This window comes from Serinus canaria, chromosome 1A (genome assembly GCF_022539315.1).
Source record: "Serinus canaria isolate serCan28SL12 chromosome 1A, serCan2020, whole genome shotgun sequence".
Lineage (NCBI taxonomy): Eukaryota > Metazoa > Chordata > Aves > Passeriformes > Fringillidae > Serinus > Serinus canaria.
In genome coordinates this window covers 60,931,002-60,949,621 of record NC_066314.1, presented here as the reverse complement: position 1 = coordinate 60,949,621, position 18,620 = coordinate 60,931,002, and the positions used below count along the sequence as shown (strand labels likewise).

The following is an 18,620-nucleotide window of genomic DNA, read 5'->3' as shown; positions in this document are numbered from 1 at the left end:
GAGAAACACAGCCCAAACTTACATCCACAAACATCAGACAGACACCTGCTACAGAAATTACATCTGTGAGGGAGACTTTTTGTGCACCTGAAACTGGGGGGAAAACCTAAGCTTTGAGAAACCAAGCTTTGGGAGACACCAAAAATCACAGCAAGGCATTCTGCTCTGGGTCAAAATAAATGCTTATGTGCTTAGAGATGTGTCTGTATATTCCAGCTATAACACAAACAGTTTTACAAAAGCAGCTGCTTTTCTTCACCAAGCCCACCTCATCCAGTGTGGCTACACCAGCACTACATCAATTTCCTGGCAGGTGTCACAGTAGCAGTGTGGAGAGTGACTGCCACAGCATGAGCAGAAATAGTAGACTGAGCTGTACAAGAGAAATACTGACACAATCTTAAACATTGTGATGTTCAGAGTGAAGAAAACACTTGTGCACTGTGTATTTAACCTGACACATTATAGCTCCACTATATTACCCTGTACTGTCAAGCTGTAATATAGCATTAAATCAATAACAAAGAAAATGTAAGGTCTTTTTTTCCTTCCCCAGGTTGTTTTGGTTCTCTTAAGCTCCCTGTCCTTGAAACTTATGCCACTGATACAGCTGAAAAAACAGAAGGATCAGCTGTAAACAACCAGATAGATCAGAAGGCTGACAGTGAGTTATAGAATCAGTTCTCTCTTTGGCTATGTATTTACCTCTAACCCAAGCTCACATTCACTTAAGGCTTTGATCCAAAGCCACTGGAGCCTCACACGAGGCTCTCAATGCCAGCCCAGAATACTGAGCCTCTGCTGAAGGGTCCTATTTACTTCCCAGGCAGGTACATACCTAAGCCATCACTGGCCAGCAGTCTTGGTGGGCAGACCTGGAAGGTTACCCATTCTGCAGCCAGCACCTGAGCACAGCCCAGACTTTTTAATTTATCTTTTTCCTCTTTTTTTTTTTTTTCTTCCCCCCAGCTAGAGTAGGATGGCTCTCTGCACAAACTGTGTCTTTTCTTCTTTTTTTCAAATTCCCTTTTGCAGCTTTTACTCCCCCTCCAGCTCCTCTCCTCCAAGGAGTGGAGTGGACACTCTGACACCCTCCCCAGAGAGCCAGGCACATCCCCAGTGAACAGTCACCCCCATTTCCTTTGAGGAAGACCAGGTATCTGCTGTGCTTCCCTGCCATGCCATCCCCCCAAGCCTTTGTCACAGCCACGTGTCCTAGATGTGTCACCACCTTTTTCTTCTGTCCCTGGTGGGCTGTTCCTTGAGGCACCCCCTCACCAGCATCTGCCTTGGCACCACCAACAAGGCTGAACACACAGGGCCTTCACTTCTCAGCCACCTGCAAACCAGGAGCTCACACCTGATTAAATGTCTTTACATCTTGGCATCCAGGGGATTTGAAAGGCTACAATCTCACCATTTTCTATCACTGTGTACCTTCACTGTGCTGCTGACTACCCCAAATCTTCATCACCTGTGCTTCTGGGTTGGAGAATCTATCTAAATGGGGACTTGGCAGACAGAAAGAGAAAGAGGAAGGGAGACAGCATTGAGGATTGCACCTTCTGCTTCAGCAGCTGAGAAGCATTTCTGCAAAACCACTGGAACCAAGGAGTAACTGAAGTGCTACTGAGGGAATAAATGATTCAGTGAACTTCTGTTAGTGGAGGCAAGGTGTAAGACAGAAAGCACCCAGTTTAAATATAAATCCTGATTGAATTGCAGAACTGGCAGTTCTCTTTTTTCTCCTCTTTTTTTCTACCTTTCATCTTACCATTTTATAGGGAAGACACCAAAAGATATTATGTCCTGAGTCCAAGAAGTTGCCTTCTTTAAAAAGAAGCATATTGAATCACTTCTTAGAGAAGAAAACACCTGCAGGTAGGTAAGTCAAAGTGATAGCAGCTGGAGAAGAGAGAATGAAGTAGGTTTTTCTGAAGGACTAAGCAAAACCACTGCCTACCATCTCAGCTTCTGTGCAGTTGAAGAGTTCTGCTAGACCTGTCACCTAACAGTTAACCATGTGTAATAGGAATGCTTCTGAACCAGCTCATTCAGCATTTTATAGAAGTCAAGAGAAAAGGTAAGAGAAGTTCAAAGACACAAAACAGACATCATTTAATTCAACAGTCCATTTGGAGGCTTTTTTCCCCCTTCTGATGTTAACCTGCACAAAACAGTGCAGCAATTCTGTGACTATTTCAAGTTTTGCTTAATGGTTCCAGTGGGCCACTCTTTTTTTCCTCTGATCATTCATACTGTCAGATCCAGTGTGAATAATGTCAAATACTTGAGCTCTTTTCACTGTTTGGCTCCAGAGCATTAGTCTATGGGAATGAGGACTGTCACTTATGATTTCCAATTCATCAGGGACACTGAACTACTGTTACACAATTTCAGCAATGTCTGCTTCAGATTTTTCTGACAGATGGGTGATAAATTTTTTTAATTGAGATCATTTCAGGAATATGTAGCTTATATGTAGGATATGTTCAGCCTAATGAGAAGTCCACAGGGCATTTTGAGTCCTGCCTCTTACTTTCACAGCCACAAAAGGCACAAAAGAGACTGAGACAAAGTTTCAGTAGATTGATGAATCTGTAGATACAAATTTCAACCCACCCTTCACATCTGTTCTGTACAGGCAGTTTGGAGATCTCCCAGATTCTTTAATCTTAATACAGCAAAATGCAAAACAAGCCTTTACAGATGAAAGTTTCGTGCAAGAGAAGTAGAGCCACTAGCCTGATATAAAGATTCATGTTGCTATTGAAATGCCTTGGATTTGACCAAATTAGCACAACAAGAAGATAAATTAAATAAAACAAGCAAATCTACAAACAATAAAGGTACAAGAATACTTTGGTCTTCTATTCCCTCCTTCCTGCACGCATCACACAATTTTCTCGAGTATCTTAAGCGGGTGGAGTAAATTCTAACAAAAGTATTAGCAACATTTCGTTTCCATTCTGTTACCTATCAGTTTCTGCTACGCTTTTGACAAGAATCAGGGCAAATCCTTTTTTTCCTTCTGCAGGAAGACAGAGAGCAAGCAGCAACCTCCTGCTGGGCAAGGCAGGGGTGGATGCCTCAGGCAGGCAGAGCACGGCTCAGCCACAGGTTCAGCGCTGCTTGGCAAAAGCTGCCCGAGGCTTCTTTGGAAGCGCTGGGTTTCACTGAGGATTCACTCCACCCCGTTCTCAACATCTTCCTCTGACACTCTACTGGTAGAAACGAAATAGGAAGAATGTGGAAACTGAAAGGGTAATTGGGACACAGTGGATATAATCTCCCTCTGCAGCCAGGGAAGATAAACGATTCCTTCCGTATTCCAAATGCAGTGCCAAGTGGTGAACAAATGACTCTGCCTTTGACCCAGTGTCTTGGCTATATGGTTATTAGAAGCATGGAGGATTAAATCTTGTCCACAAAATTAGTGTCACTTCCCTTCCAGAAAGGACTAGGCAGAGACAGCACTACATCCTTTTTTGACACATACCCCTTTAAACAGCAAAGGCAAAACCAGTTCAAATACATACAAATGGGAACTAGAACATTTATTTTCCATCTCATTATTAAAGTTTAAGTTCCTTTTGCTCATTAGCATCACAATCTCAATCCTGCAACCTGATCTAGGAGGCCAAGTCCAGCACTCCAGCGCTAATATTGTGTGCAGTGAGGTCAGTGGTGATACACACACGTCCACTCTTGCCTCCAATTACCCCCAAGTGTACTGCTCGAGGAATGGATTAATTACATGGATCCCCAAACTACAAGGGTTTGGTTGGTCACACGATGAAGAGAGAAGGCACTCTGTGTGCACAAAGCCAGCTCTGCCACCAACTACCTACTCCCACCACGCTCTTTACAGAAATGTGCTGAAATGCCCTTCAAGGAGAAGGTACAAAACCTGTTCTAAAAAATCCAGCTTACAAGGGTCTGTGCTATTCAGCTTTCCTTTGTGAGGAGCATGCCAACCTGTGCCCAGACAGCCAATACTGATGGCTCTTGGCTCCAAGTCCACCTTTACAACCAAAGAGCAGCAAGTGCTCTGCGGGAGTGCCAAAGGGACGTTCCATTTCCCAAAACTGCTCCCGCTTCACAGAAACACTCAATTTCCACATATTCATGAAATTCTATTTATATATCCGGAGTGCTAATGAGTTCATCAGCAGAGTGAACCAGGAACCGAACCGGTAACACATCCCCCTGGCAGACTTGCCAATGCCCATACCCTTTATTCCAGCACCTGATGTAGTTTGTAATGAGCATCTACCGATCACCCAGCACTATACATTACGCAGCCACACCACCAGCTCTTCAGAACAGCTCTCTGCAAACACATGTATCATTTCTAAATGCTAAAATGTGCTAAATATTAATCATCGCTAATGTTCCATCAGAATAAATTAAACAGAGAACAAGCTAATGGAAAGAATGACAAACTGTATGGATTGTAACTGAGCTGATTTGCCACAAATTCTTCTCCTGGGGGAGAGAAGCCAGGGAAGGTTTTCTTTCTAGGATTACCGAAGGTAGCTGTCACTTTACTGCTGCTGAACTTCCCTTTATTCCTGTAAAACCGAAACTCCTCCTCAACAACTTTGCCCTGTACACGGGGAAGGAAGATGTGAAGCAGGGAGGCTGCAACTCCGTGACTGACAAGGGAGGCTGGCAGCTGCCAGGAGGGATGCACGGAACGGCGCGGTACCCGCGGGGCTGACCCCTCCACTTAGCGCTAAGATCAAAAAGAAGCGATAACTACGGGTCTGTTTCAAAACACAACGCGGGAAGTTTTGGGCACTATCACTCAATTGCACTAAAAAGATACTCGAAATAAAGCACAGGAGGAACTCACGAGGAATTCATGTGAGCACCTTCCCCAGCGAAAAGCGATTTTTGAAACGCTCCGTTTTCCCTTTTATCCCTCCCGCAGCCCGGGGAAGAGGCGCCACCTGCTCCCAAACGACCGGCAAAGAGAGACACTTGCCGGGAGAGCGGCGGACTCCTCCGGAGCGTCGCCTCATCGCTTCCCTTTCTCCGGCAAACTTGCCCCGGGCCGGGCCGCGGGACCGCACGGGCGGCCGAGCCCCCGCCCGACCCCGTCCCGCAGGACCCGGGCAGAAATGCTGAATCACGAAGCGGAGGGCGCGGGACCGGGGGGCTCTCCCTGACCCCCACCCGGGGCCGGCCGCCCCCGGCCGCCCGGACACGGAGCCGGGAGAGGGTCTGTGCGGAGGGGAGCCCCCCGCCCGCCCCGCCGACACTCACTTGAAGGTGAGGACGCAGAGGGGCCGGTAGGACTTGTGGCTGGTGTTCTCGGACATGCGCTTGCCCCAGAAGTCGTTGGCGAAGGCGGCGGACACGGGGGCGGCCGCCCGCACGTCGGGGTTGTTCACGATGGCCCAGACGTCGTCGTGCACGAACTCGCCCCGCAGGGAGTTGCCGTAGCAGAGGGCGCACAGCCCCGCCAGCACCGCCGCCGCCGCCGCCCCGCCGCGCCGCCCGCCCGCCGACGGGCAGGGGGCCGGCGCGGCTCGGTCCCGGCTGCGGGAGCCCCGCGCCGAGCCTGTCACCATGGCGCGGGGCGCCGCGCCGGCTGCCCCGGCTCCGCCGCCGCCGCGGCGCGGGGAGGCAGCGGCGCCCGCATGGTGCGGGGCGAGCAGCGGGACCGCCGCCGGCCACTCGCGTTCTGCCGAGGCGCAGCCCGCCCGGCTGCAAATAAACAGCGGCCGCCTCCCCGCGCCATCCCTTCTCCTCCTCTTCCTCCTCCTCCTCCTCCCCCCGCGCCCCCTCCCGCACGCATGCTCCTTGCCGCGCTGTCACACCGCCGCCACCTCCTCAGCCCGTCGGCGCGGTGCGCTCTGCCCGCCCGGGGCTCTGCCTGCGGGGACACGGGGGGCTCTGCCCGACCGGGGCTCTGCCTGCGGGGGCACGGGGGGCTCTGCCCGACCGGGGCTCTGCCCGCGGTGGCCCCGCCGCACAGCGCGGAGAGGATGCGCCCGGCACGGCCCGCGGGCTGGGAGCGCAGTCCCGCTGCAGCGCTCGGGTCGCTGCTGTCCCTGCTCTCTCAGTCCTGCCGCGTGGGGCCAGCGCCTCCTCCGACCCCCCGCCGCGGGCAGCCCCCTCCGCAGCCCCCCTGGGGACCATCCTCACCTGGCCAGCGGCAGCCTCCCAGCCCGCTCCACGGCACCCACGCTGCTCCACAGCATCCACAGCGTGCATGCTGATCCGCTATCGATGCTGGTGCATCGCATCCACGCTGCTCCACGGCACCAGTGCTGGGCCACATCTTCCACGCTGCGGCGTCGGCTGTGCCAGACAGTTCCCCACTGAACTGTTTTCCCCACAGAAATTGTTTTCTCTACTCTGGTCCATTTCCTGTCTTTATTCCAAAATTGTTTGAGAGCTGCAATGTGTCCATACCCTCCCACGGATGACCTTTCTTGTGTTAGTGATAAGCCTCAATAACTTAAGTAAAGGCCATGATCAGATCATCTATTCACTCATTTATGAAAACTACATAGTCACAGATTTTTCAAAAAAACAGAAAAACAAGGACTCTCTATTAATGGGGTTTTACTCTTTTAAGAAAATCTTCTGCTTATAACCAAACAAAGCAATAACACTGCCTGGCAAAGAGGCTTCAATTCAATTAGGTGAATAACAAACTGGACACACTTTAAATTTGTTCTTGAGAAAAGATGCACTGAGCAGGGCTCAGCAGCAGCCTGAGCAGTTCCCAGCTGCTCCTCGTGTGAGCGTGCCTGCTCGCCTGTGGGAAAGAGAGGGGAGCGGAAGCCTTGGAAAGTTCATGCAGGCTGTCCAAGGCAAGCCCACTCCAGGAATGCTTTTTCCCCCCAGCCTGTTTGGCACTTGGAGAGATCTGGTATTTTCCAAGTGCAACAGAACAGGCTTTTCAGATGCACTTTTGTCATAGCTAAAAATAACTGTTAACTCTGCTTAGGACAGTGTGTTTATATCCGGGACAGAAGGAAACTCCACCACAATTAGAGCCATTAATTCAAACTTTCTCTTTATGCAGCTGATGAGATTTAGGCAGTTGGCTGCATGGAGCTTTCATCAGCAGTGGGAGACCACTCATGATAATGTATTCATTTTCACCAAAGTTTCAAAGCCTAGGCATGCAAAGCTAGACTCCAAAGTCAATGCATAGGCACAGGAAGAGAAACAGCCTGGTATCCAGAGGCACTCAAGTACCAGAGCCCATGAGGACCCAGCTTCCTGGAAACAACCTCATTATTGCACACATGCCTAAGAGGTGGGATCAGGACTTTTTGTTGACATAAATTAAAGTAGTGTTTGGGGGGGGGGGTGGTAGAGAGGAATAGACTGTCATGTTGATGAAAGCAAAAACAATGTGTAAGATTTAAAGGTTGAAATTGCCTTACAGTAGACAGCAGGTCATATCTGAGATTCTAAGTTACTCAGCTGAACAAAATCTGCAGTCCTCTAGCCCAGCTGAGCCTTAGCAGGCTGACCCTCCCAACAAGACCCCTGTACCTCTGGTCCTTCACCTCCAGGGATCAGAGTCCTCACAGCCTTTCTCATCAATGTCTTGCAGCCTGCTGTCTTTCTCCATCCTCACAGGAGGGGGGCAGCCCACTCCTGCCACAGAACAGGGCCCAGTGGTGCCACCAGGCAGCTTGGCACAGGGGCAGGGACAGGTCTCTCCATTTGTTATCCAGGGCTGTGGGACATATCCCTGCTGTGTCACAAACTCTGCTGTCCACTCCTTCAGCTTAATTAGTTCTTTACAAAAAGCTCACCAAAAATGCAGAGTTCTAAACCAGCAAATTATGAAGAGGTGATAGAAAATAATTTTCCCATCAAGGAATTTGCTGACAATATCTTCTGACAGTATCATTCACAGCCATCTAACATCACGTAGTACAACAGGCACACTCTATGGAATAAATAACATTGCTTCTCATTCAGAGCTACAATATCCTGCTCTCTTCCATAACCCACCATGCTTGATTAACACCCAAAAGAGAGAGATGGCAGTCCTGACCCACTCAAAAAGAGAGAGATGGCAGTCCTGACCCACTCAAAAAGAGAGAGATGGCAGTCCTGACCCACTCAAAAAGAGAGAGATGGCAGTCCTGACCCACTCAAAAAGAGAGAGATAGCAGTCCTGACCCACTCAGGACTCCTTCCCCTCACACTCTTTAGGAGGACACCTACACAGACCATTGGCTTTTATCTGGCACAGACCTAGGCTTTGCAATGGAGAAAAACTCACTGTGTTTTTAAACTGTTTCTTATGTGCTTATTGAAATGTTATGCATAACATGTAGTCAACACTGATTTGCCAAGTCCTTATATGACAAGAAAATCTATTCTCACTTCTCCAAGACAGTCCAGTTCTTTCTTCCCTCAAGCAAACATCTGAAAGAGACAAAGCAGTGCTCCAGCCAGCCAGTGAGGAAGATCTCCTGTTCTTCACACCAAGACCCACTGAAATACTAACACATTGTCTTCTACTTTCTCCACAAAGAGAAGCATTACCTCTTCATGTAGCAGTCACCATCACAGAGTGAATTCAAGGTGTTGTCTGTTGCTAGAAGTCCTGTCCACCCATAAAGAAAGTAACAGCAAAAAGAATTCAGAGAGCAGAAGGAATACTGAACACTGCTGTGTTCTGGATGTCAGATCTATACAGATATATGCAGTCATAGACACAGAGGGGGATGAAAGAGAAAAGAAAGAAGAGAATACAGAGATGGGATTATTTGCTCTGAAGTTGCTTTGTCACTTCCAAAAACATGTTTTCTAATAAGATGTATTTCCTTCTTCTGTGAGCCTTGGTTCTTTCTCTACCCAAAGTAGCTGTGCCATTGCTTCTGAAATGTGAAGCCAAATTGCTTCTCAGAAAAGCCGAGCTGGCTTCTGGAATTGTGTGTAGTTGAAGTACTCCAGCTATTTTCCTGCTTCCTTGTATTTGAATCACAAGTTTTGTGCCAGCTATATCAAAAAGATTAACAAATGGCTGTTAAAACTAGAGACCTTGAAACTAATTATGAGCGATGCTCAAAAAATCCTTGCTCTGCTAATTGAGCAGAGCTCGTTACTTCCAAAGCAGGAAAGTTTTGCCTCCACTTGGAGTAAAACATACGGCAGCCAACGCAAGGCAGGAGACACTTTTGAGCAGATACACTTCAAAGGGTTGAGCACTGATTGATCTGCTATTATCTGACAATTGCAACTGCTCAAAGGCAGAGAGAAACTGCGAATGTTTTGAGTTTCGAGCTTAAACACGGAGTTCTGAAGAGTCAAGCTTTGCATTGACTGATTAAAGTATAAGAATGCAGTAAATACAATTTAAAAGTTAAATTACCATATGGTCATAGCTAGAGGTAAATTTCAAAAGTAGCACATGTAAATAGTTTCTTGCTGTCTGAGCAAATAATTTTACATTTAAATGAAGTCATTTGGTAACTGGTCCAATTGATTTCTGCTTGTAGTCAGTTACTGCAATTCATTTCAGTTGCCCCAGGATTAAATTCTGTATCTGCCACACAGAGAATCTTCAGTGGATACAGATTATGTTGGTACGGTTAAAAACAAACTAGGTTTGGAATCCTAAATCCAGCTGCCTGTGCTCAAAGAGCTTTGGAGAGACAGAGAGCAATCCATGTGGGCCTGAACCCCTCCAAAGGGTTCAGTGCAGGAATAATTCAGTTTAGTCAAGTAGAATTTGCATTTTGGAGTTACTGGGAGCACTGCAACAGTGAAAGGCTGTACTGAGATTTGCTGGGAAAATCCTAATTACAATCCTTTTTTCCTTGTTACCAAATTGCTTCTAAATATATTCAGGCAACAGAAAGTTTCTCTTTGGTGAATTAGTCCTAAAGCCCAGTGAAAGTTCCTATGTTTTTGCTTTCACTTTCAGCTGTGGCCAAGAGCCAGAAGAAGCAGGAGAGGAAAGCTTAGTACCTTGGTCCTGTGATCCTTAGGAGACAAAGAAATCCAATATCCTCAGGATGAGCTATCCTTTTCAAAGGGGATATAGTATTTCAAGTTCAGCCCACAACCCCCTAGTAAGCCTTCTCACCATGGCAGTCACGGACTGTGCTAAATATCAGCCCTGAAAATTCCACCCCCTCAGTATTTACCAAGGGATATCAACAAGAAGATATCACATGGTAAGCACTGCTTGGTGGATCCTCATGGATGCTCATTTCCCACCCCTGGCACAGATGGCAAGTAACAGAGACTCCTCTGTGACCCATTTTCACATCCATTTGTCACCTGTTTCATATACTTGCGCAAAATGAGAGATTTCAAGCTCAGAAAAAGCTTGCCATAGTTGTTACTGGATTAGAGGGAATCTCTTTTTCAGCTCATACAACAAATGCATTTTCTGCCTTTGAAGAGACCTGAGTTAAGCCTTGGTCTATGGGCAGGATTGTTCAGCCTCTTTGAACGCTGCAGTAGAGGGAACATCCATGACTTGACACTCTACCAGCAAATGGTAGAGTGACTTGGGTCATGTAATCTCAGTTCAAAGGTCGGGGACAATACAAAGGTGGGACAAGCCCCAGTAATGAGAATAATTGGATTCTTCACCTACTGAGAGGAGGCAGACTGTGGCAGAGGCAGATGAGATTCCCCACTCCAGCAGGTTCACCCATCAGCTGAGGAGATCAGTACTTTGCATTTCTGTGTGCATGATTTGGGTGCTCAGAAACCCATGAAACAGGGAGTGGAGGAGCAAAAGCATTTTTCTTTTCTTACTGAGAATGGATCTGCACTTTTCCTCTGCTGGAATCATTGAAGAAGTTTCCCAAAGCCAAAGAAAGTCCTCAGCCTTGCCCTTGCCTGACAGATCATTTTTATTGCAGCAGAGCAGGGGAAAAGTACAGGCAATAGGGTTTGAGTCATAAAGAGTTATCATTTGCGACAGTCATCTATTTATTGCTGATTAACTATGAGACAGTATTATAAGAATTTTTATGCACTCCATGGAAATCAGTTAATGACTCAGAACCACAAAAATTAAAAAGGGAAAACCCGAGATAGGCCACCCTCTGGATAAGCAAATGAGGGATTCTTATATGACCCAACATTTTTTTCACTTACATTGCATAGCGCTGGATGACATTTTCACTCTTCCTGGAGCATTGTTTCCAAGCAGACTGTGTGTAAGGCTGTTTAAAGAAAATCCTGCTAGAGAGAAGTTGTTTCAAAAGGACAGCTTTCCCAAGAAATGGACATTAGTAACTCAGACACCACATGCTTCCCACGAGGCTGTGCAAGGACGTGTATATTGTCATGTGGCATATTGTCATTCTGCCTGCACTGGATGCTGAGGTCAAGTTCAGGGTAAGAAACTCTGATCAATATTTAGTGGCTGGGATTCATATTGCTCCTGTAGGAAGACATTGGATTTGGAAGATAAACCTGATTTTGGTGAGATAAAGGAGGCATTTTGAACTGTACTGAAACAGTTAATTTGACCCTATAATCAGTCTTCGGAGTTAGCTGTAGGTTCCCCAGTAAAACTGTCTCTTGAAAGTTCACATGTCAAAATAAAAGCAGAGGTTAAAGCCCCTGAGTCTGTTCCCCATTCAGATTCAGTTAGTTTTGTTTTCTGTGAATCTCTGAGCTGGAATGCAGCAGGAGTTCTCTCTTAAAAGTAGCTGATTTATACAAAAGATCTTCTGGCATCCCTACATTTGATTGAATTGCATGCACTGCAAAAGGTCTGATAAAATCAGACTGTTGGATAAAATCAGGAAATCTCTACATTTATTCTCTGATTACCAGGCAAGCTCAATTTCATCATGGTGAAGTAGAAGCCAGTGGTTGCAATTACCTCTCTTTCTTTTCATACATTTTTTAATATTTGGGTTTAGGATGGAAAAATTACAAATTAATAAATCTGCACCAAGTCCAGTCAAGACTCTCTGTAATATTATTATTCATATCTCTATTATTAGCAACAGCTGGAATAAATTGTAGCACCAATATTAAAATCTATATTGTAGAATAAGCCACATGGAGTCACTGCAATTTGAGGAGGGTGAAGGTTTCCATAAAAGCTACTGTGAAAGGAATATGACATTATCTTTTTTCAGGTGACTTCTTTGGATTTTATTATTGCAAGCAGCTACAGTTTTATTTTGCAATAAATTAACCTCAAATAAGCTTAACTTTCTATTGTTTATGTTGAACAAACACTCCAGATAAAACAATGCATCAAGCATTCATTCTGGGCTCTGCTTCTGCTTGCTGGTTCTCTTCCACTGAGGTGTAGGGACCAGCTCTGGCTGTGTTAAAGCAAAGGTAAGTCCTCAAGCACAGTCACAACAGCCTAAGCCAGCTGTGCTGGCTGGGGAGCTTTCCCACCAGTTGGCTTTTGACTGGTTCTGTCCCTGCTCTTTTCCCAAGGCATTTGAGGAAGTATCAGCCAACCAATAAATCAGTTAAAAATCAAAGCAGTAAAACCCTGCACAGCTTGTCAGAGGAAACAATTTGAAAGCCTGGTTAAGGGGGGCAGCATCAGGAGGAAGCAGGATGGAGAAGGAGGCAGCTGGGAATGATTGGAGTAGCTTTTCTGTGTTCCCTTTTCCTTCTCCATTGTTTCCACAGCCCATGCATCTAAGTGACCCTCAAATTGGTAGTAGGATAAAAGAACCACTCCCCAGTGATCCCTGCTGCTCAGCACTTGTCTGCACTCTTGTGAGTCTGCTGCAGACAGGTAAAATATATTGTAATACTCAAGGAATTTTTAATAAAAATATTAAGCCCATTCTGAATGGAAGCGATTATTTAGATGTGGAAGCACCAGAAGGACCAGTGGAAGTGCTGTGAGAATGGAAGGTGCAGATGACACCTGGGGCATCAAGATGCCAGCACATCTCTGTGCAGCCTATCAGGACCTCCCTAAACTGCAAACAGGGTGAAACAGAGGACAGAATATAGACCAAAGCCCTAAAGTAGTGATGAGAGGCAGAAAAGAGCAGGCTTGGAGCCATCAAACACCCAGACAGGAGAGAAAAATAAATCATAACCCATGGATGAAACAGGATGAAGAAAACATGAGGGTGTGAGAACATGTCCAAGTCCTGTTTTGTTTTGGCTAAAATCTCCTTTCCCACTTCCATTAGCTCACACCTAGATTTGTTACACAGTTACTGCACAATTCTGGGGCTAGAAATATGGCAATGAAAAGAATTATGAGCCATGTGCTCTAACAATACTTACACACCTTTTATCCAAGTGAATGCAAGCTCTTGGCTCTCCTGAAATGCTCTAGTGAGACTTATGAGTGACTTTCTCCAGCTTTCCCTAAGACAAGTGCACACTTATGAGCTCAGGGTTTCCAGCTCCTCCTTCTAATGGGAACTGAAGAACTCCCTCCTTTCAGTCTCTCCAAGGAGATGAGTCTCAGTTGCTTTCTTATGGCCACTCACACTCCCTGCCATGTTTCAGATAATTTCTTCTGCCTGATTCCATTACAGTTTTCTTCTCAGTCAGTAGAACTTCTAACCTTTGCATTTCTATTGCTCAACATTTTAAAAAACAAGGTACTGAGCTTTGCCTAGTTCAGAGCTTACAAAATTTCCCAAGGCTTCAGCCCAAAGCCATCTGCAGTTCAGCTGAAACACTCCTAGGATCCCTCAACATGTGGAGCCTGGAAGGCACAGAAACCAAAACAAGTCACAGTTTGGGAGCAAATCTAGCAAACTCAGCCTTGCTGAACCTGCTTGGCAACACCTCTCTGCAGGATTTGCTGTCACCTCTAGAAGACCACTCCTAGCACATTACATCTGTCCCTTCCTTCCATCCTTGAGACATCACATCAAATTCTGGGACCCATCTCAGGCTCCTCTGACCTCCCCAGGTCCTTCTTAGTTTTTCCTGTGTGCTGTCCAGAGGCTTCCAGAGATGCTCCATGACCCAGCATACCTTAACTACTGCCAAGTTCATGCCACAGCTCAGTTCCTCAGGCACAAGGCAACCTTTTCTTCTGTAGATGAGAGGTCATGTACACTGAGACAGAGCTCCTCTGGAAGCTGCTTCAGGAATAATGAGTGATTTCTGGGCAGGACCTAAGGATTTTTGTGACTCTCATCAATATCACCTTCTCAGGGCAGAAAGGCCAACCCTCTCCAGTATAAACAAAAAAGATAATAGCAAACAAACCATTCTGCCAAACCACACTACACCTCTGCACTCTTCATCCTTCCTTGGGAAAAGACAGAGAGAAAGAAATTAATTACCTGAGAGCCAATTTCATTTGTATGCCTGCTGCTTAAACAGACCTATTGGTAAAAAGGGTAAAAACCCAAGAAAATGAATACTTCTGTAAGGGAAAGGACTGGAGAGAAGCCTAAAGGAAAACTCAGGCACAGCCCAACTTCAAAGAAGCACTGCAGAGATCCATGCTTTGTAATTTGGGTCTATTTCTTGTTATCTCTGTACTTACACAGATTGACAATTGTGAAGAAGAGAAAAATCATAAAGATGGGGGTTAGTCTTTTTTTGGCATGAGGCTGGCATCTGCCATGGGAAATTAATCCATGCTAAGCTGCAGTAAGCTGAGCTGCTGAGCTTGAATTTGTATTAGACTACTTATACTCATGGCTGGTCTATAAACTCTTATTAGTCAGACATGACAGTGGGTGACATCTTGATGAAAGGAATAGCCTATGGATCACCATCCATTCACTAACAGTTTATAAGAGTAATTTTAAATGAGCCATTTTCCCAAAGACCACATATCAAAATATTTTGGGGAGATAAATTAAGCTATACTGGGGATTTTTTTTTTTTTTTTTTTTTTTTTTTTTTTTTTTTTTTTTTTTTTGAGAAAAGGCTTAGAAGGTCCCAGAGTTCTTTGTCACTGAAGTAACCACATGTGTCAGCCAAATTGGCAGAGCTATTATATTTAGATTCTAGAAATGGTTCCTTAGATGTTGAGGTCTTGGATACCTCCCAAAAGATTTGCTCTCTGGACAGTTGAAGCAAAATAAAATTAGAGGGGAAAAGTAGTCCACAGGCACAGCTAGTGTTTTCATTTTTTCTGAATATCACATGGTACGAGATGTTGATGAGAAAAGACGGACTTATGAGGGGTGACCTGACAGGAATCACATTTTCATTTCCTTCATAAAATTTTGCAAGATTTTCTCTCTCTCTCCAGTGGCCACCTTGATGTTGCTGCCTTTTGGAGGCCAATATGATCCTCCCTATGAGAAAAAGATATCCCAAGGCATTTCCTTTTTTCTTTCTCAAGATGCAGACAGAGGATTCCATTAAATTTTTTAATTTTTTTAACTGGCTTCTAATTTTCCAGACTCCTGTCATGCCATAAAACTGCCTGATGAATGACAGGGCCCTACTAGGCTTAGCTGGGGTGTAATGTGAGCTCCCAGGGATGGAAACAATAAAACAGATTTTTCTGAGAACCGGGGTTTTGTAAGAGTCTGCTAGCTCTGACTTCACCACACTCTTTCATTTTGTTAGCTCCAGTTCAGCAGTTGCTGCTGGATTTTGTTACATTTTCTATCATTATGAGCCCTCTGGTTCACAAAAGTAGCAGAGAATCCTCCAGATAGCTCAAGGTCATTTAGGAAGATGGCTGGTAAGTGCCATGTCAGGGACTTGCTCTGCAGGTATGGGAGCCAGAGTATGGTCTGTGGAATGGCAGGGCCAAGGCTCACACAGCCTAGTTCCTAAAAGAGCATTTCTGAGGAATCAAAAGACAGCCTCTCAACTCCCACACTCCACACTGACCTTCTTTAGAGCTGCCCTACTCTGAAATTCCTTTTTTTTTTTTCTTTTCAGTTATCTATACATTTTCATGGATTGAAAAGAAAGAAACAAACAGTAGATTTCATCTTCCAGCAGTCACTGCCACATACTGGTTTTGGAAACCAAGTGACAAGATGATCACGACACAGTTCAGTTCACTGTCATTAACACAGTCAAGTTGTCCTGGAAGAGAAGCTTCCTCAGAACTCAAAACTGATTCCTTGGCTTTCTACAGGAACCCAACCAGATCTGACTCATTCCTGCAGAATATCCTCCTCAACATCCAGGCAAAGGCAGCAATAACTATTTTTGCCCTGTCAGGCTGCCTGCAAGTAATCTAGTCAGATCTGGAACATCATCATTCATAATGAATTGGTCCATCTAGCTGAAAGTGTCACTAAGCAACTGCAACAGCAAGCCTCCAACTTGGGGCACCACCCTGCCAGCTGTGCCAGCCTGGTCTCCCAGCTGTGCCAGCAGCAGCACAGACACCAACCTCTCAACAGGACTGTTGTTACAGTCCCAGGAGTGCCAACTATTTCTCTGCCCTGGCCAAGCACAGCCACAGTGCATGGCAGAGGCTGGAACAAGGCTTTCCCCAGCCTTTCTGGAGTTTTCATACTGACTTTTCCAGGCTTTGCGTCCCAGGATTTTGAGATGGGAGTGAGACAGGACTTGCTTGGGAGGGAAAATCCTGAGCCATTCCCACTTAAATCCTGTGCCCTCCTGCTGCTGACCTCAGAACAAGATTAAAATGCAAATCAAACCCCCCCAGCAAAATCCCTGTGGGAAGAGAATAGGACTGTTGCTTGTCTCTAGCATCTTGCAGCAGCCTGTGCTTGTGTCAGAGTCTGCAAAGCAGGAATGCATATGCCCTTACAGTGACAGCAGAGGGGATTCTGCTTTGGTTTTTAATAAGAGATTGATAGGGAAAAGGCAACTCTGGGGACAGGTCAAACACAGCTAATGAAAAAAAGTAGACCCAGTCTTCATCCTGTTTTATTGCTTGCTAATAGAGTAGTGTTTGGCAATAGCTTGTGTGTTGTAAGGCTTAAGGTTATCAGCAGACTGACTGCAGAGAGCTAGTTAGAATTCATCCTGCATCTGGGACTGTAATCTGGCAATTTAAATGAAAACATGTAATCTGCATAGGTGCATGACATAGACTATTACTATCATTAATACAGCAATAGTCATAATAAATCACATATTGAGTGTGTTTGTTATTGCAAGGAAAACTTAATTATAATTTCCAAGCTGGCAGCATTTGATTTAGTTTTTGCTATCTGTGTAATTAGTTTCCAAGTTACAACTGCAAAATCTGTCTTGGTGGGGGTAGGAGGTGTGGAGTTACAGCTGCAGCCATCGCTCTGGCAAAGACAGCTTTCCCTTGAGAATATTAATTTTTAACACAATAGTAAAACCCAAGTAAAATTCCTCTAGAAAGGGGGGGGACTGCTTGGAAGGCGCCTCTCAGAGAGCCTCCCCTCGCACTGCTGAGCTGTTTTTGGTACAAGGAGCTCTCTAGTGTCCAGCTGTAATAGTGCAGCTCGGGAAGAGGATGCTGTGAGCACACAACCTGATCCAACCTATGGGCAGCAAAAGTCCTGGGTCCCTTTTAGGTCCCCGGTGCTGATGTACAAGGCAAAAAAGTTCTAATTAACTTAACAATTATCACTATTGTCCAAACCAATACAGTACCCAAAAGTTTTAAGGCACAGCACAGAGGTCTCTCTCGTTCCCACCTGTCTTTCTCCACCTGAGCTTAAAGGAGCTTCTGTTGCACTGCTGAACTGGGTCCTGCTCAGTCTCTGGGGAGAGGATATGTGTAGATGTCTGTCTGCATCCAGGCCATGGAAAAAAGGTTTAAACTTCTACTTTGCTCCTGTGCAGGGACAGCAAAGTGCCTGCCATTTGTGGGCCTAAGGCTGTGTGCTCATCCTGCCTAGGGGCAGCCTGTTTGGTGTGAGTGAATGCCTAATTGCAACCCCTGACTTTTCATTTGTGCACCTGATTATGTGAAATTGTCTCATGCCAGACAAAATATGCTCATGATCACTGACCATAGAAATAAAATACCAAAATATGTGTGGACAGTAGTGTCCAAAGGCAGATCCCTTCCCTTTGTTTCTAAAGTGAAGACCTGAACATTTTAATTTGCATTTGTGCAGGTTTGAGCCCATGCTAGAATAACAATATATTGTCTTCACACTGAGTTTAATGCTTGCATTTTGTTTTTTCAAAGTATTTGTGATAAGCTCACTAATGTTGATAAAAATGGATTAAAAATCTCTTTGGTTATCACTGGGCATCACAGATGGAGAATAATGACTTGACAAATTGGCAAACTGAGATTATCTGCAAATATTATGAAGCCCTTATAAAATACATCATCACTTTTAACAGCATTTTGCTATTATGGCACCTCCCTTGTGGATTCTGTGGTTTAACATTGCAAAAAAATGATGCCAGAGTTGAAGCCTTGCCACTGAAAAGCACTATCTTGTGCTTCCTATGCTCTGCTGCCCACAGCAAGGTTTATTCCACAGTAGAAAATAAATTAGGTTGTAATAATTAACTAAATGCATTTCAAAGGCAAGAAATCCCCCACAGGGTTAAGATGCTCCCCTTAAATCATGCAAACAAAACGAGGGTGGCTTTCCTGTAAGTTGCTGTGAGCCAGAGGTCCCAACCTTTTGCCTTCAGATGGGTTTGCAGCAGGTTTTCCCTTCCTGCTATCGACCTTCCTTGTCTGAGCTCAGCTTGCAGAGAATCCATAGTTGTAGAAGCTGGAAAACTATTTCAATGATATAAGCCACAAGCAACAAAGAATT

General features: G+C 45.4%; 1 protein-coding gene across 1 annotated transcript in view; it reads right to left on the bottom strand.

The window, feature by feature from the left end:
• The window catches only part of TMTC1 (transmembrane O-mannosyltransferase targeting cadherins 1), a 139,975-nt gene extending 134,396 nt beyond the window's left edge, over positions 1-5,579 (bottom strand). The window contains exon 1 of the mRNA XM_030238180.2: positions 5,272-5,579. Within this exon, the coding sequence (XP_030094040.1) occupies positions 5,272-5,579 (308 nt within the window). The remainder of the gene's footprint in view (positions 1-5,271) is intronic.
• Between the last annotated feature and the right edge of the window lie 13,041 nt (positions 5,580-18,620).